Consider the following 19,724-nt stretch of genomic DNA (forward strand, 5'->3'; position numbering starts at 1 on the left):
AGAGAAATAACTATAAAGTTATATGTTGTAATGTGTGCTGTCAGAAAAAGCAGTCTGAATGAAATTAACCCAAATAATACACTGATAAAAATGTTAATGCAAAGATCTTGTTTGAAATTCATTGTGTGTTGTTGCAAAACTGATGGCAGATGTTTATTCCCCTCAGAGTCACACTGAAGTAAATTGTTATCTTTTAATATCAATGTTCAGTTTGATAGTGCATAGATGTATACAGTTTGAGGGGTTAACATAAACTGGTGATCTCTGGAGTCCTCATCCCATTCCCAGTGGTAATGTCTTAAGTTCCCTTTTACTTCATAAAGCACAGCTGGACATTTAGCTACCCCAGAAGCTCTGGTGTACTGAGGGGATAGGATTAATGTGGATAGCAGTATAAGGCAGGCCACTGGAGAGCAAGGACTCACAGCTGGACCAGACACACGCCTGCTGCTAAGAAGGACGTTTATAATTCTTTTTGATAGCTTACATAATGCTTTGGAGTTTCAGTGCGTCAGTCCACTGCATTAAAAAGACTGTGGACACCGTTACATCATAAGAAAACAAAAGTTCGGCTTGAACTCAGTAATAAAGAAAGAATCATTCTGTCCCTTACAGTCTAAGTCTCACACCAGTGCAAAACAAATATCATGAAGCTGCTCAGGTGTGGGACAAAAACTGTGGGGGACACATCATCTGAGGCTGAGAATATTGAGCCTAATATGCCTGAAGTATTTAAATAGATATTACACCTTGGATGTGTTGGGATATGCCACGTTCGAACATAATTGCTTTTCAAGGATGCTGACGTGAGTTCAGTAAAAATTAATACCCAGTATGGACATTACCATTTTCATTCTTGGCTGATATGCAGAACTCTGCCTCAGAGCTGTTTGTCTTTATTATCAAATAAAGCTAAACATTTAAATGATCCACCAAGATGTCATTTTTATTCTGATGTTATTTCATCATTAAAGCTTGAAGGAAGATTTCTGGAACAATCTTAGAATTTATAAATTTATTCTGCTGAATACAGGGCACATTTTTTAGTTTTTTTTTCTTTTCTTTTTTGTCTGCAAAGCTTTGATTTCTAAACTCCTGTTAGGCTTCACAAAAATCTCAGAATGTCTAGATATCATGTAGGGAACATTAAGGTGGAAAGAATATAGTAAATTACTCTATTCTCTAGAATACTGTTATACAGTAGGGCTGACCTTTTGCATTTGCTTTTAACATTTTTAGATAACTCAGTTATGTTAAAACTGAAGTCATCTGAATAATCCTTATGCCTTGTGAATGAGAGAACTGGTCAGTGGTCTGCCTTTTCATGTAAAAAGTCTAGTATTTGACTGTAGTATTTAGTATTTCATAATATTGTACAAGGTTATAGTTCTACACATCACATGTTTCAACCTTTAAGTGTTTTAAGCTTCATCTTCGTATTTTACTTTAGTTTCTGTTGGTCAGACATCTTTAGCATCCTTTGATTTTATATTAGAGGAATGATAGAAAATGAGATGATTACATAATTGTCATTTGGAACCTTGGCTGGTTGTGAATAGGCATCTCTGCTAGAAGTGAGCTATAGATCTTAGTTTATTGTTGTTAGCCATTTTGTTTTGCTGACTGTACTCTGAATAATCAAGATATAAATGACTCATAGAAATGATCTATTTTGGACTCTATCCATTTGGACTATTGTGGAAATGCTTATTTTGTAGCTGAATACTTTGGGGCGCAAAGAACCTGTTGACTTATGAAATTTGCTGTTTATTCCTGTATGTAAAGCTAAGCCACAGAAAATAGATTTAAAAAAAAAAGAATATTAAACAAAGATCTGCCAATAATCTCTATAATAAATTAATATGGATTAGATTTTTTTTTTTACATTAATGTTGATATTTTTAATAACATTTATTTAGGATTATTTTGAGAGGCTGTCTTTTTTGGACTGCCATTTTTTTAACATAATACATTGGGCCAAATTTCCAAAGTGAACTATTTATTGATTTAAAATAAAGGAAGCAGTTTCACATTCACATAATAAGTGCTTCCATGTGTTTTTATACAGTATATACAATGGCAATTATTTTGTCAGGCGTCTTATCACTCCAATCTCTCAATCGGTCATTAAATTGGAAGAGAACGCAAAAGAACAGAAGGGAAAATCTGGTAAATATGGCCCAAATTAGACTAACTGGATTGGAAATCTAAGAGAATTCACAAAGCTAACACCCACGAATGAATTAACATAAAAATAATAAAATAAATAACCAAATCACAAATCAATTTTCTTTGTTGTTTTCTGTAGCAGAAGATCAATCAGTAAATACAGTCATTTTCCGTTGCAAGATCTTTTTGAACAGAATGAGGAAGACAGTTATGTCAGATCCAGGTGTTCTACTTCAAGCAGGTAAGCAGACAGAAAGACTCTGAGATTTGCCTTTTAATTTCAGTTCAAGTTTAGGACATTACACGGTTGTTAGAGGGTAAGAATTTCATAGTTATTTTTTTTTATTTTCATAGTTATTTCATAATATTCTGAAAGAATATTTCATTTAAATGCTTTTGCTTTTCCCTGTTCCAGCAATCTGAGTAATCAGATAGTCAAACAAAGCTGTTGTCATTGTTGGTCTTGAATCTGAGTTATGACCCTGAATTAGTACAGCATGAAACTTTTCCAGAGAAAAAACTTAAAAGCCATGTAATTAAACAGCAGCTTTATAGGGTCAGGATATTATGTGGAATTACACTTAACCCTAATTTAGTGCTGAGCTGTAGTCATATCTCCTGCTACTGTACCTGCTTCCCAGCATGCTTCAGTTTTCTGAGCATTCACCATGTCAATATATCTGAAACTCACTGTTTCAAGAGCTGTTCCCAGGTTAATGTGCAGAAGTGTTTTGAAATTTGTTATACACCTGCTCGAAAATCCTTTTAGTGCAAGCAATAGATCTTCTCATGAATGGTTGTCAGGAAACCTTGACTGTTAGAGTTTGTTAAAGTGAGATAGTTCATGTGTGATGTGTTACGCCCACGTTATACGGACATCAAAGATGTAAGAACAAATTTCTCTCAAGTTTCCACCCACAGCAAAATCTTCTCTGTGGGATGCATAGCAAAAAGGTCAGATTATTCAGCTGGAGCAATCATAAGAAACATATTTGTGGGCGTGCACAATATCAGTATTAGCTCAGAAAATGTCAAATAAATCTCCTATTTTAAACACACCGTGTTCAATTAGAATAAATACATATCAAATGAATACATACAAGATTTTTTTTAGTCAGGTGAACCAACACTATATGCTACCTTCCATACCTTATTCATGAATGATGAATGACTATAGCTTTTGTTGAGCGGATTACTGGGTGAACCACGTAAAAAGCATTAATTAGATCAATTAACAAACTAGATTTGTAAAGTTCATTGTGACAAACTTTGATGTTGGCTTTGACGATGCAAGTATTCACAAAGGCCGGGGTTTTTGGAGGCTGGTGGACATAAGGGTCAGTGTTACTTTTGGAAGCAAGTAGACAGAAAGCTAGGGTGCCAAAACATTTGGAGGGAAGTGGAGACAAGCATGTGATGTCATCCGAATACTCTTGAGGAAGTTCTCCTTATTGTGCTGAGTGTTTTGATATGTCACAAGTCCATGTTGTGCTAATTATTGATTTTCACGTGACATCACGTGACGTCACATGACATCACCAGAATGCATGCGAGGTAGTTCCCCTCATTGGGCTGAGTGTTTTGATGTGTCACATGTCCATGTTGTAAAAAGTTTTTTGATTTTGCATACTTTGGCCAGTCGGTACACCAATTTAAAACTTAGTTTAGAGTATCACCCTAAAGGAGCTGGCCGAGTTTGGTGTAGATAGTTTGAAAGCTTGCCGAGTTATAAAGCTCCAAAATTTATAATGGGAGTCTATGTACCGGTACTCGGATCACTTACAAAAGTAACAGCAACAAACTTCAGACCAGGGTCTACAACATATCTGAATTTGGTGCATGTGGCTCGAAAGCCCTAGGAGGAGTTACTCTTGATAAATTTTTGTCTAGGCTTAATTAGGAAAACAGAATGTTGGCTTCTACAAAGCGACATAATTACAAATCTCACTCTGACCACAAGTCAGTACAGAAGACTGTGCTGAGAAGGTTAACATATTATTTTGCACTAGATAGACCAACCTTTGCTAAGATAGGCCAGACTAGTCTGTGTTACATCTATAAATCTTCTTTCATCCATCAAAGCTGTTTTTCATGGCCTTCCATACCTTATGCTGTTCCTAAACTCACCGGTGTGTTCTTTTACCATTCTGTAGTAGCCAACTAAAATAACTGTAGCTTTGTCAACATCCAAATATCTCTGGACTATATAAGTGTGTGTGATCTGCCTTTGGTCGTGCTTCTATACACAGATAGAAAGTAGGCCATTTAAAGTAGGAAAAGTAATGAAACTCTAAGCAGCTGCCACAATCAAAAAGTTGTTCTTTTAATGCATATTGTATAAATACAATTATTGACTATTTTCAGTTAGTGCTCACTGTGTTAGATCTCTCAATCCAGGTAAGTGGTCGAGAGGAACTTTCATTTGAACACCGAATAAAGGGGTGGGCTTTTCACGTTTCTGAAATATATTCTATGACCTAAAGTCTTACCTTTTTCCTCCCAGGTGTATGCGTTTAAATATACATTGAAGTTAACTTTGATTGAAGGCAATGCTAAAGCTTCCCACTGTGTTACACTGCTGTGAAGATGGCTCTGTTTCTCTACCTGTCACCTTCTCCATTATGTTGTAGATATGGGTCTACTTCAAAGTTTTTGTTAATGATTAATTTATATGCAAAATGTCTTTGTGCAGAACAACCTGTCTGTGCATTTGATTTAAATGTCAGAGCACACGTGCATTTAGAAAATGTTGAATCGGTGAATAGAGGTTTTTGTGTTGAAACACCACCTCACATATCGAGTTAAATGAAATCTTTGTATTTTCAGCTGTCTGACCGATCCAACACTCACATTGTTCTCTGAACTGATCTGAAGCTGCTTTTTTCAGTATTCTCGATTGTTCTCACGTAGTATTTCACTGTGCATGTTCTGTGTTTTATTTGTTTTGTTTCTTTTCAAACAGGGGAGTGCACCAGTGTCCAGTGTCTCTACAAAAAATACTGCGCTCATATAAGTCACAGGATATCTGGTTCTGAAGTGAATGCATGTGGAGAACCGTCTCTTCCACTTTGTTAGTATAACAGCAGTAGCAGCCTGGAAGCAGCCCAAATTATATAGCTTGTCAGTTGGAACATCTGCAGGGTTGGGCTTGTCAGAGGAAAAACGCAGTCTCCCCTGAACATTACAGCTATGTTGATATGGTGCAGACACCTCCTTTGGTTTTCATTATCAGCTCATTCTCTGAAAGGAGAGGAAGTAAGGAAACAGCCAAGAACTAAACACCATCTTATGTGGCACAGAGCCAAATTGTACACTGTTACTGAGTTTTTACAGTGAAAGTTGGGATGTTATACTTCTTTGTGCTGTTTTTAAAGCTCAGAGATGTTGTTTGCAGTGAAGTCTTGGTGAAATATTTTACAGTTTGACCTTGGCCGTGAGGCAGCCTTCAGCACAGTATGTTTGAAACATTTATATATACTGTAAAAGATATCAACACAGATATCTTTTACTTGTACCTGTTAAATATAATATGATTAACACAGGTTTATTAGGGCTGAGGTTTTCATCCTGGTGCTGTTTTTGTGGAGTCTAAACAAAAGCTAAATGATCTCGCTTTCTGTTCCTCACTTTATCCTACTGCTTTGTGTTTGTGCGTGCGCGTGTGTGTGTGTGTGTGTGTATGTTTGTGTGCACAGGTAACAGCATCCTGCATACTGCAGCTGACAGCGTGACTAGTGCGGTGCAGAAGGCCAGTCAGGCACTGAACGAGCGTGGAGAGAGACTGGGTCGTGCGGAGGAGAAAACTGGAGACATGATGAACAGTGCTCACCAATTCGCTGATACTGCACACAAGGTATAACACATTGTCTTTCACTAACTTAAAAATGAGATCTTACCATTATCTGGCATCCCCATAAAACTCAGGTCATGGCTAAACTCCAACTGCTACCCTTTTAATGAGTACATGGTCATACAGAAGATATAAATATTCTCCATTCACTCTGCTAAATATAGATCCTGTTTTCAACTTATGAACTTTAAGCACTTGTATTACAAGATATTTTAATGAGTGTGAGGAATAAGTGCATAGGAGGTTGAAAACTCACAGGAAGAACTAAAAATATTGTTTTATTTTTCAGTTTTTTATTTTCTTAATCCACATCCTCCCACCAATGGCTTGTTTGTTTAAAAGCCATCCCATGTCACACTTTCTCACTCAAGTGTACCCATCCATACTAATTACATACCAGCAAAAGCACATTAGCCTAATTTGGTTTTGCATTCCTCTCGGTCAATGCATGTTGCGTCTGTTTTAACAAATAACATAATGTTATTCCCTTGGGCCACTTTTAGAAATAATCAGACTCTACTTGCTCTTCGGTAATTGAAAGACCTGCTTGTGGAACTAGTGCTTCTGACAACATAGTAGCCCAAGTAACTTTTTTAAAGTATCTGTTCACGTCCAGGTTTTATAACAAAAGAGCACATAAATGAAAAGGATGTCAGTGTAATAGTGGTGTAAATGAATAGTGTACGTTTTAGTGTACTTAATGTTCCCCCATATGAATCCTGTCGAGTGAAACTGAAGGGCAGGTCCTGAGGAAGATTGCTTTCTGCCATAAAATAAGACTCATAAAACCCTTCTGTAGCCACTATCAATTTTCTTGTGTATGTCCATACACTGCTTGCCCTCTTTTTTTTTCCATGCAAATATTTTAAGATTTAGTTGCAATATCTTTCCATGAAAGAAGGGCACAAGCCACACATTATGTTCTTGATGTACTCTGACTGTGAAAAGTGAGTTAATTTAGTGTGAGGAGGTTTGGGAGAATCTTTTTTTTGTTTTGTTATTGTAATTCAAGAAATTGATCACGTAAAATCTTAATAAGTCATTAGTCCAGGGAATGTCTTGTTTAATAATGAGACTGCCTTTTTGTTATACAGTTATTTCCCCATATAGCTTGTCCTCTTAGATTCGGTTTTTGTGGATGCAGTTATTGATTGTGTGCGTGCGCGAGTGTGTGAGTGTGTGAGTGAGTGTGTGAGTGAGTGTGTGAGTGAGTGTGTGTGTGAGTGTGTGTGTGTATGTATGAGTGTGGGTGTTTGGTTCTGCTGCCCCCGATTGTTCATTGTGTGTATGGCAGCTCATCCAGCTCATTGCAAGTAGAGTCCATCCAGCTGCGTATGAGATTGGTGCTTGTGCCCTTTCTATAATGAGCTTCCCACTGAGCCAGTTAGAGCTCTCATTAATGAGATTAATGAACTCCTAGATGAATGAGACACAGTGGAAAAAAGGTCTGTAGAGCTATTGATAGTTCTATATGTAGAAAATTGCAGACCTCCAGAACACTGAAAGACCTGAAATTAGTGTTATTGGCTGTGTTTTCTCTTGGAGAGCCCTGCCCTGTTCAGACGGACAGGCTGTGATTACTTGGCAATTAAAAGTAATTCAGTTTGAGTTTGTGTGGGTTGGGATCTCTCTGCTCCATCTTCATCACTCACAGATATCTGCTGCAGCTTGATTTTCTGAGTGACATATATATTTTTCTCTCCCCCCCCCCTCTCTTTCCCCCTTCTCTCCCCTTCCACCACCCCTCTTCCCCTCTTTCATCTCCCTTTCCCCTCTCTTCTTTTTCCCTTTCTCATCTCACTATTGTGCTCTGTGTATTTTATCACTTTCTGTCTGTTTATTTCCGTCTCTGTTTCTCCTTGTGCCTATCCCCCCACATCCCATTCCCCATCTGTACCTCTCTGTGTCTTTATTACAGCTGGCCATGAAGCACAAATGTTAAACAGCGCCAAAACAGTTCTGCCAAAGGGTTCTACCAGCGACACTCGGACATACCTAGAGTGGATGGATTTTAGAAATATAACACTAGTATTATGCTGTCTCCCCCCCACCCCACCCCCACCCCCCACTTTTTTTTTTAAATAAAAAACCATATCTTCCTGGTGTTTCCAGAAGAGTAGCTGGGGTTTAAAGATGCCTGCCCCAATGATGTGATGAAAAAGCAGATAGGCCTTTTTATGTTTTCAGAATCCTCTCTTCTGGATTCTTTCTCAGAGGGAAGAGGTGCAAAGATTCCTGGAATCAGGGTTTGTTTACTAAAGGAAACGGGCTTCTGTGTTACATTTAGGGCCAATTTAACTGAATGTACAGAAGACCACTTTTAGCCATTGCCTAAGTGTCATACCACTTATGAATCTATTATCCCACAATACATTTCATACCATCAGTGAGCTCTAGTCCATAAGTGGAGAGGACTGAATGTTGCTTAGGCATAATATAACCATTTATAAAAATATACTATGAAAATGCTCATATTTTTGGTCAGAGATTTCATACATCCAATCATGAAATTAGAAAACAAACTCATAAAATTTGAAGCTGAAATAAATGCTTAACAATGTATGTAGGTATATCTAACCTTTAACTTTTAAATCAAAATTATCAAATACATTGTGCACTGTTGTTTTGTTTTTGATCATGTTCTTCAGATATCAGTAGATTGCATTTAAATAAAGACTGAATTGATCACATGTCAAAAGTTCATATGTTCCGGGCTTTAGCTTTGGGAATTAATTATCTAATAAAAATATTAGGTAAGAAGTGTTCACAGCGGGCCTTTTGAGATCACTTGCTTGTGAGAAACTTGTGAAATACTTATTGACCCTTAAAACTTTACACCACAGTTGCCATTGATTTTATTGTTTTTTTTTGTTTGTTTTTTTACAACAGTTGTGTGGTATAAAGTGGTATTAGTTCAACAGTACTTTGTGTTACATCCTAATCACAGTGCATTGCCACTACCAATGAGCTATTAACAGTGTAAGTGACTTTCTTTGCTCTGTAATCGTATGTGATCATGTTACATGATTGATTTGCTTGTATGGGTGAATTGAGATAACCTTTGATTAATTCATGCTCAAAACTATATAATTACAAGTTGGTTATCATGTAAAATAAATTAGATTAGATATTTTTAAGAATTTGTATAACATGTTTGTGAACCCCCGAGCACCTCAGTTTTATTGGTAGCAATATATCGTGGCTTTCAAATAGTACTTAGTAACTGTAGCTGTTTACATAATAGCAGAATTCATTACAGACAGCAGCTTACTGAGTCTGAAGTGCTCGTTTATCTCATATGGGGTTTTTTCAGTTTAGCATGCAGTTATGATGCACTGAAATCTTTATCATTACCCTTTTGCAGAAAATTCTAAATAACACACTGGTCATTATTTTAATAAAAATGTGAACATGCTGACTGCATATGTAATATCAGCTGGTCATAAAATCCAACTGCACGATTGTTCAATATTTTTTAGTGTTTTTACACAATTCATTTCCAGACAAACAGATTTACAAATTTGTCCTGAAAACGTCATTTTAATTGACCATGCTAGCAGTAGTTAGTTTTTAAACTCTGTGAATGTACAGTTTATTGTTTGGGTTTGTATTCTTCTTATTATTATTATCGAAAAATTTAATGGCTAGTCGATTTGAGATTAATATTAGATGTTGACTTTAATGGTAACATACAGCAGTTCTCCAGTTCCAGTGCTGGAGGATGAAAATTGAAAAGATTCTCAGCCTTAGGTTCAGTTTTTAAATGTGGATAAATGTTTAAAAGAATTCAAGTTGCACAATTGAAGTCAAATTTTGAATGTCAAACACCATTATAGGTGAAATAATGACATTGTATTAAATTGTATGCTCTACATTCCTTAAGTGCTGACAGTAAAGAAGGTGAAAAGTTCAGACGTTAGATTAGATATCCAGCACAACATGTTGATTTAGTCCCAATAGTTAGTGCCTTTGTCAAATATATTTAAAAAATTTGTTTAATAGTTGTTTTCTGTAGCATATGCTTTATTTGTAAAGTTTTATGTTTGTTTTGTGTATTCCGTTATCTATTCCAAAATAATCTCCTCATTAATCCCAGTTAAAATATCATAGTATTGTTTTTATATGAAGTTTTACATCTAAATCATTTTACTAGTAAATGTTATATAGTGTACATGTTCACATGGTATTTCATAACTGTAAGGAATGTGGTTTCCCATTTATTTTTCAAAAGCTCCTTCTAGTATCTCTCCAAATCCAGGCATGACTGAAGCACCTGTAGTGCGTAAATAAAAAATACTTGACATTCGTGGCTTGTCATTTCTCCCACAAAATTTCATTTCCATTTCACTCTATGCCTTTTGCTTTATATAACAGAAATAGTGAAAATGTGGAGCAATCAGGGATTCATGCATTTTTTTATATTTTTTTCTGATTATATTCTTTTTATTTATTTAAAATGTATTAGTGTTTGCCAAATGTCTGTATGTCTGAACGTCCTGCTTTGTTAGAATGTTTGTATTGTGGTGTTTCCGTGTTAATGGCATGTTAATATCCATGTCTTTTATGTTCTTGTTAAGGGCTTTAATCCTATAATTTTTCATATTTTATTTTTACATATTGAAGGAAAGTTGCTTCATGTGAGTAACCCAGAAGCCAGTTCTACCAATGTTACCACTTTCAGATAGGTACTTAGTTGCAGCCTTAATACTTCTGTTTTACTATGATTCTAGCAGAACTGCACAAACTGTCTAAAACTTTGTGAATGACTTTCACCTAAATATGCACTGATCAGCCATAACATTAAAACCACTGACAGGAACCAATTAACATTGATTAGCATTATCTAGTTACAATGCAAACTGACAAGGGGTGGGATATATTAAGAAGAAGGAGAACAGATAGTTCTCAAAGTTGATGTATTGGAAGCAGGAACAATGGACAAGTGTAAGGATCTGAGTGACTTTAACAAGGGTGATGACTAGAAGACTGGGTAAAAGAATCTTCAAAACTGCAAGTCTTGTGTGACCCTCCTAGTATGCAGGGAGTATTATTTACAGAAAAGTGATACAAGGAAGAACGACTTGTGAGAAGACTGGTGATCCTCATGGGGAACATAGGCTAGCTCGGGTAGTCCAATTCCACAGAAGAGCAGATGTAGCAGAAACTGCTGGTATGATAGAAGGATTTCAGAACATACAGTGCATAACCGCTTGCTGTGTATGAGGCTGCTTAGATATATACTGGTCAGAGTGCCCATACTGACCCTTTACCATTGATGAAAGGACCTATAATGGGCATGTGAGCATCACACATGCTCATTTCAGTAGTGTTCCCTAATTTCATTGTCCTTTTCAGTAGTGTTCCTTAATGGCATTGTCCTGTTCAGTTGTGTTCCCCAATGGCATTGTCCACTTTAAGGATAATGCTCTCGGCCACACTGAAAAAGTGTTCAGGAATGGTTTGAGCAGCATGACAAAGAATTCATTGTATTGACTTGGCCTCTAAATTCCCCAAATCTCAGTCCAATCAAACATTTGTGTAATTTGCTGGACAAATAAGTTCGATCCATGGAGGTCTCACCTCACAACTTACAGGACTTAAAGTATCTGCTGCTAACGTGTTGGTGTGCGATACCACCAGACACCCTCAGAATCAATGCCTTGATGGGTCAGAGATGAATTGGTGGCAGACCAAACAATTTCAGAGACCTGGTTTTAATGTTATGGTTGATTGTTGTATAGTACTCGGTTTGCTGTGTCTTTTAAACCATTCCATTAATTCCATTTCAGCTTAAGTTCCTTCTGGATTGTTTTATTGTTTAAATATCCCAGTGAAAATCATCTGTCATAAAATTATAAGATCACAAAATAAATCATTTCAGTAATATATTGGGTTAAATATTATTCTTTTGTGCTCCATACCGTTTATTTTCTTCTGAGTGCAAATGTGTCAAATATGTGTCTCTGAAAGGATGTGATTCTCACCACAAAGTTTTGCCAAAGATGTTACTGTCAGAATAATAAATCCATATATTCATAGGTATATTTAGAACTGAAATTGACTTTGCTGATTGAATGTCTATGGGAAAACATTAATCTTGGATAAAAAAAAAACAAATTTACCTTTAATTTGGGCAGATTTATTTTAATCTAATGCTGTGCTGAAATTTAAAAAAATCTTGAAAATAACTGATTAATGCTCTGCTGATTGATTCCTAGTGTAGCAATATATGATGGTGTGCTATTTATCCTTAGAGCCACAGTGTGCTGTGTGAAAGTTTTACTGATGATCTCAGTAACACTTGTGTTTTTTTTCTTCAATAAATTCATATGATTTATACTGTGCTGAAAATAACTCCTTTACTTTCTTCATGTTTTCAGAAGAATACTATTATAAAATGTTTAGTTTGACTATTTAGTTTGCTAATATTTTAAAGCTCTGTTTCTGTTAAATATCAAATAAAAAAATGACAATTATTGTGAACTTGTTTGAGTTTGTTATCGACTTTGAAATGATGAGTTTCATGCAGTGATTGAATCAGCCTGTGTTCTGGCAGATGCGGCTGTGCCTAAATGACTTCTCGGCAGTGTGCCTTTCTCAAGTCTGCAGTTTCCCTCACTCTAATAGCAGTTTAATGCAATAATTAATTGCATAGTTACTTTGAGAACTGTGAGCGGTGAAGTGTGTGGTAATAATAGTGAAATTTTTGATCTAGTTGTAGCACCTCAACTGGGTAACTAAGTGCCTCATAAAAAATACCTTAGGCATGACTGTGGTAGATCGGATCTCATCCCCTTGCATGGAACTCTTTATTTTATCCAGTATGCAGTGTGAATGTGCTTATATTTACAGGCCATTTCCTCCGGGGTAGATCATGGACTAGGTGTGTCTTAAAACATTGCTGTGCTCAGTCTAAAGCCTGCCACTAGACGGAGCCAGAGGTCTTTTCATATTCTTACCAGAAGCGAGTAAAATAGTTGGGCCTACAGTCTAGTTAAACAAAAAAGCACAATGCTGAATTTCAGTAAATCATTGTTTTCTGAGAAATGTGTCATTCTTACAGCTGCTTGTCACAGTGCTCTAAATGCTGCAATGTTATTTTCCTTTTAGCTTCGTATAGCATCCTCTGTCCTACAGAAATAGGTTTAAACATTTATAATTGCTTATATGTTTGACATAATTGTCATATATATTGTGTATATTATTTGCTTAGACATAGAAAAGATTTGAATAGAAGAGAAAATTATTGAAGAGAATTTGACTGTACTGACCCTCAAACTATTTCCACCTCCTACAGCAGAATGTGTATTCAAATGACATATGCAGAAAAGTGTCACCTTCAGCATAGAAGGAGGGAGTCCACAGGGACAAGAGACACAGCATGTTAAACTCACTCTCTCTCCTTCTCTCGCTATCACATGCTATTTTCACACATCTGTAATTACAGGTAACACCTCAGAGTGAGAGACTGGTAGGGTAGGAGCTCCTCCTCTCGTTAACTGTACTCGCTTCCTGTAAGCACTGCAGCAGAGCTTTCCCCAAAGGTGATTAATCCAGCTTATGCTTTCTGCTCCTCCTTTACAATCCCTGGCAGAATGATGAATAGTTTAGTGCATTGGAACATGGCAGTTGTTGGATACGTATTTCATTTGTTTTCTCCTTAAACACCACAATCTCCTTGTACAAATTATTTTAATCTGCATGAAAATGCATGGATGCACAGGATTTGTGGGTGGAGTATTGTGTTTATATACAGTATGTCATACATTCAGGTATGATATGTTAATTTCACAAATCAGACTTTAATCAAATTAATTTTCTAGCTTGCTACCAAAATAAAGAGTTGTTTCAGTGGTTTAAAGGAACATAATGTTCCCATAGTGATAATAAAACATAACAATGTTGACACTGTAGGGGGCTTTTTGATGACCTCTACAAAAATCAATATTCTAAAAAAAAAAAAAAAAATTTTTTAAATTACATAACCAAATGTTTCATTTTGGAGGGAAAAACACTAAAAAAAAATAGATTTCTGAGATTTTGTTAGTGTTCAGTATTTAGTTAAACCAATTCACAGAAAATATGGAAATGTCCCACATTGTTGGATAAGATGTTTGTGTGGGTGAGTAAATGGTGGCAGCATTGGTGCATTCAGTCACCTCTGAGCCATGCCTAGGGTGACATGGCCGATGCAACTTGGCAGATGTGGTGCAGGACTGAGCAGCTGCTGGGTCTAAATCTGGTGCCGATCCTCCTCATTGCCTTTGGCTTCCCATGGAGAGCAATGTCAGCTACACTGAAATAATCAGTCAATATCCACAAGCTCTCCTGTCTTGCTGCTTGCATCACCTGAATACCTTTGCATTTATTATTATTATTATTATTATTATTATTATTATTATTATTATTATTATTATTATTATTATTATTATACTACCACTAATAATAATAATAATAATAACAATAAAAATAATAATAATAATAATATTAATCATCATATCATTGTGTAATGTTTATTTGAATAATCAGTTCTGCAAACTTGATTTTTATATGGCCAGGTGCCACTAGATAAGATGTTTATATCTGCAGTTTTCTCAGTTTGCATAAAATGTGTCTCTGAAACTCAAGTCACTGTGTGTCACTGACGCCTTTTAGAAACCTTGCTACCTGATTTTGGTTGCACTTGGATTTCCATGAAGTCACTATGCAGTGGTATCTTTCCCAAACCCTACAGTTGCAGTGAGGTTATCCTAAATGAATACAGACAAGCGGAAAATCCACCTTCATTTTTTTCCTGTCCTCCTTTTACTCTACTTCACTTTCTCCTTCTCTGTTTCTTTCTCTTCACCTTTCCACTCTTTCCAGGTTTAGGAATGAGGGCATGTCTATTTGCTATGGCTGAGGAACAGATTGCTTGAAACTGGAGCATCACATTCATAAAGTCTGCACAGAATTCATTTTAGGTACAGGTTCATAACCATGGAGTCTTCATGGCTGAAAGGCAGATAGGGCCGTGCTGGCCATCTTGAGCTTGATGAAGACATCATCTTGAAGTGCTGAGGCTGCAAAAGTGCTTTTTCATAGCTGGGTCATGGCCTTGACCTGGAGCAAGTAAATGGATATATTAGTGCTGTCACATAGAAGGAGGCCTGTGGTGCTGATGCTCTGGCTGTAATGATGTCCTGGCTCAGCTCTCAATACACCAGCCTGCTAGCTGATGGATGAAAGAGGAAGTGAACCTGTGTTCATCTGGCCGAAGAATGGAGGAGCTGATTAAGATGTCTAGCATTTTTCTTAGGCTCTGTTTATTAATTGGAATGTATTTCTGATGAGTACTGTAAACTCAGCTGAAACACCTTTTACATAAAAGCAACAATTTTAATAAGTTTTATGATTTTTTTTAATCAAAAAAGTAATTGAAAGTATTCTTGATGATAAATAATCAGCTTTGGCTGCCAAATTTTAATTACTTAAAATATTTAGGATTAAAATAATTAGAATTCTTAGTAGAAAAATGACAGGAGTAAATTTTAAAACCAGCAAGTGATCATCCCGAAACGTTATTTTATAATAATAATAATGATATTTTACAGCAACATCTAGGAGCAAATTAAATGAGCATGAGTAACAGCTCTACCCCATGGAGATGAGGTGTATGACCTCTGTGTCATGTTGTAGCAGACCTGATGTGTGTGTGTGTGTGTGTGTGTGTGTGTGTGTGTGTGTGTGTGTGTGTGTGTGTGTGTGTGTGTGTGTGTGTGTGTGTGAGTGAGTGTGTGTCTGTCTGTCTGTCTGTCTGTCTGTCTGTCTAAATGTACAGTTTTTGGGCAGTCAAATGACCACAAGATAACAACAACAATTGAAACAGGCAACAGAATTATATATATATATAAAAAAAAAAACAAGAGACAAGAGATGTTGGATGGTGTGAGGGTGTGAGTGAGCAGACGATGGATTGCTGCCTGTAGTTGAGATACTGCAGAAGATGTCTGGGTATCAGCATAGTGTAGCTTTACTGCAGCACTCCTTTGGTCCTTTAACACAATTGATCACATTGATCAAGCCCAACCTTTTTTTGCACCTCATATATTCAGGATGCATTCTTTTGACCTTGGGTAAAAGAGCATTACTCAATCATTACTGCCCTGTTCACACCAATTAGTTTGTGTTTGATATATTATTATTATTACTTTTTATAAAATGAATGTTGCATTTTCCATCTGTAAAATGTTTATAGCGGTACCAGTGATAAGTGCTGCAGTACTTTTGTATGGCTTGCTTTCTCCTGCACTTCTATAGTCCACCACTGCTGGGCAGTAGCACTCAAGCAAGGTATGCTGGAGATTTGGCTGTACTTTGTAGCAGCTGCCAGTGGCTCTGGATGCCAGTGTGGTACCGTTCGCAGGGTGCAGAAATGAGCTGAGCTGTCTGCTTTGGCTCTGCTAGTATCATTTTCCAGCCCCCTCTCCCACAGCTTTCTCCTCTAGCACACCCTTTTTCCTACATCACTCGACAAGATCAGCATCTTTTAAATCTCACACTAATTTAGTTTTATCCTTTTTAGTTTAATCTACATTAATGCTTAATTTGTCATAGTCCCTGTAGATTTATTCTTGAGGAAGAATGCAGAGGTTTTTTTTTTTTTTTTTTGTGGGTTTGAGTGTGGGTGTCTGTGTTCACCATTCCGGCAGTTTGCTCTCTTTTCGTCTGTCTCTCTCATTTTCTGCACTTTGACAAGTTTAGGCTTGTTGTGCTGCAACTTCTTGGATGAGTCATGATGCACAGTCATGGAGCACACACCACTCTATGGAGCTGACATGTTGGACAGAGATCTCTCTCTCTCTCTCTCTCTCTCTCTCTCTCTCTCTCTCTCTCTCTCTCTCTCTCTTTCTCTATCTCTATCTCTATCTATCTCTCTCTCTCTCTCTCTTTCTCTATCTCTCTCTCTATCTATCTCTCTCTCTCCCTGACATCCAGGTCTGGTCTCTCTGCTTGTGTGTGTTAGTGCAAGTAAATCTTCAGCAGCTCCGCTGAGCTAGCATTGGTCTGCTGATGAGGGGCTACTGCAATGCAGATTGATGTCTGTGTTTGTTGGAGAGAAAGAGAGAGAGAGCGAGAAAGAGAGAGAGCAAGAAAGAGAGAGAGAGAGAGAGAGCGTGCCTATGTTGTGTTAAATACATGGTCTCCCTTTGATCCCTGCCACACTGTTCACATTCTCTGTGCTTCAGTATTGGAGCCCAGTTGAACCATAATTACGTTTACAGGGTACAGGGGCAGATCATAGCACTCTAACTAATCTGTCTCTTGTAATGCTCCTTTCTGTTCTGAATGTAGTAGAAATATGAATAGTGTGGCACTTTGTCTTAACTTCTGAAGGTGTATCCTGGATTGTGTGCACAGCTGAGAGGGCACATATTTAACGCCAGACAGACTCTTGATATCCTATCCCACTTCCGCTGCGTGCCAGTCAGCAGGGAATAAGAGAATGAGAACAGAGCCATTGTGATGGACTGTAATAGGAGACATAAAGAGTGAGAGATGATAGAAGGAACAGTTGAGAGAAGAGCCTGATTAGTTCAGACAGACACATTTTAAATAACCACAGTCAGATGTGGCTCATTGACTTAATCTGACCAGGCCACTAATACAGTGGTTGGAAAGATTTACGTCATATAAAATATCTTTTTGTTTGTTTTGTTTTGTTTATGCTAAGCTTTTGTTTATGTAGTGATAAAACAGATGCTAAATTCACATGCAGGAATTAATTCCTGTATTCATATCCTATTTGTTCATAATGTTAGCAGTTAGTCTTTTATCAGGATCTTTTATCAAATCTATCACCAGATTATTAATTATTCAATAATTCTTAAAGAATGATGTAATGAGCATGTAATGTGATGCAGATGTGCACACAAATGTACAACTTCAATTTACATTTAGCCTAATACCTTAATAATCTGAGCTTTAATGTATATATCTAAACTTATTTCAGTAAACTAATTGAGGTCAGTCTGGATTAAATTTCTATCAGATCAAATTACATTAAACCCAATTTTTAAACAATTTCTTGAAATGAATGAATGCATAACCAGCCAGGTGGGAGGGTGTGTATGCAACTCTGTGTACAGAGAACATGTTTGTCTCATGCTGATGCTTTGTATGGTTCTGGGGCAGCACAGTGGTGCAGCGAGTACCGTTACTGCTTCACAGTTCCACGGTCCCCAGCAGGATTAATCAGGTTACTATCTGCTTAGAATTTTAAACGTTTTCCAGCCCGTGTTCATGGTGTTTTGTGGTAACATGCGGTCCCATTCAGGATATTTCTGCCCTGCACCCAGTGTACCAGGTTAAAAAATGGTCACATACACTCACATCATGACTGTCACAAGCACAAAACCCGCCACCTGCTTAGATACTTGAGCTTCACCGTCATACCGTGCAGGGCTCGGACATGATTGTGCTGCAGTGAACTGGGACTCTCACATTCACAGATGGAGTGAGAGTAAGGGGTCTGGTGAAAGTGTGTAGCAGTTTGGGTGTTCATTACCTGTGTGCCTTTGTGTGACATCATTCATGCTCACAGTGTGATGATGAGGGAAAAAAATCCCAGCATGTTGTCCACTTAAGGTGGGAAACCTCTTCCATAACTGAAGTTGTCCATTATGGGGCTGTGTGTATGACTCACCCTAGAAATACTGAAGTTAGTATGACACTGTGATTGCGCTAGCATATATTCTTTCTTAGCTATATTTCTATTTTTTTTCCACTAGTGCTAGCAAACTCCAGTAATTAGTTTCTCAAGTACAGTTTAGTTTTATTCAAGGTTAGCAGATTTCATATAAAATGTAGGTTTATGAGCTGCTAATAGGTAATGGATTCTGTAAAATGAAGCCCCAGAATGGACATTTTATTAGTCTACATGGACTACATCAGATGCCAGAACATCTTTTACATACCTGATCCCTGAATGATGCAAAGACATGGCTTTGTGCTCAAGATGGGAAGTATTGGATCAGGGAATTAATGGATAATTGCGAAGTATCATAAGATACTGAGGTGACTGAGGTAAGAAAAAACTCCCTTAGATGGAAGAGGATGAAACCTTGAGAGGAACAAGACTCAAAAGGGAACCTCATCCTCATTTTAGATGCCACTTTAGGAGGTGATTATAAATATACAGTCTGACAATTGTGTATTGATGAGGAGGTTGTTGTCCTGAAAGACCGCATGTAGTATTTGTAGAATTAGTATGTAGAATATTTCATGAATCAGAGTCCAATTGGAGCTGGTACGTCTCTAGAGATCTCAGGATCCTCACATGGTTAGCCTCATCTCAGTGAAGGTCCAAAATCTTCATGACACAGAACACAATTGGAGCTGGTAGAATTTCTGGATGCCTAGGGATGAGTAGAAAGAGAGAAGCAGTGGAGAGGAATTAGCGTAGCTGCTGTTCATAATATTAGCAAGCACTAGATGATAGTGTGCATGAAATAGAGCACAAGATTATTATGTTTATGCCTGACTAAAGAGAGTTCAATGGAATAAGTAATTGTGTAAATGTACAAACAAGTGTACAGTAAATGTGAGTGTAGAACAGAATAGTGCAGAATGATTATTGTGAATTATTATTTACACTATTGCCTCTAGAAAGGTTAAACTGTGCTCGAAGATGATAGTGGATGGCTGATGTCCAAAGTTGTGCATT

The 19,724-nt window shown here is 37.1% G+C and overlaps 1 protein-coding gene across 3 annotated transcripts in view; it reads left to right on the plus strand.

Annotated features, from left to right (window-relative positions):
- Positions 1-12,495, plus strand: part of stxbp6 (syntaxin binding protein 6 (amisyn)) — a 48,924-nt gene extending 36,429 nt beyond the window's left edge. For 2 of the 3 annotated variants that reach the window (XM_047821483.1, XM_047821482.1), the window contains 3 exons: positions 2,309-2,410; positions 5,865-6,022; positions 7,938-12,495. In XM_047821483.1, the coding sequence (XP_047677439.1) occupies positions 2,309-2,410; positions 5,865-6,022; positions 7,938-7,961 (284 nt within the window). In that variant the 3' untranslated portion in view covers positions 7,962-12,495. The remainder of the gene's footprint in view (positions 1-2,308; positions 2,411-5,864; positions 6,023-7,937) is intronic. The other variant, XM_027172357.2, reaches the window with a different exon arrangement.
- Positions 12,496-19,724: the final 7,229 nt, after the last annotated feature.

The sequence above is a fragment of the Tachysurus fulvidraco genome, chromosome 12 (genome assembly GCF_022655615.1).
Source record: "Tachysurus fulvidraco isolate hzauxx_2018 chromosome 12, HZAU_PFXX_2.0, whole genome shotgun sequence".
NCBI classification, from domain to species: Eukaryota; Metazoa; Chordata; class Actinopteri; order Siluriformes; family Bagridae; genus Tachysurus; species Tachysurus fulvidraco.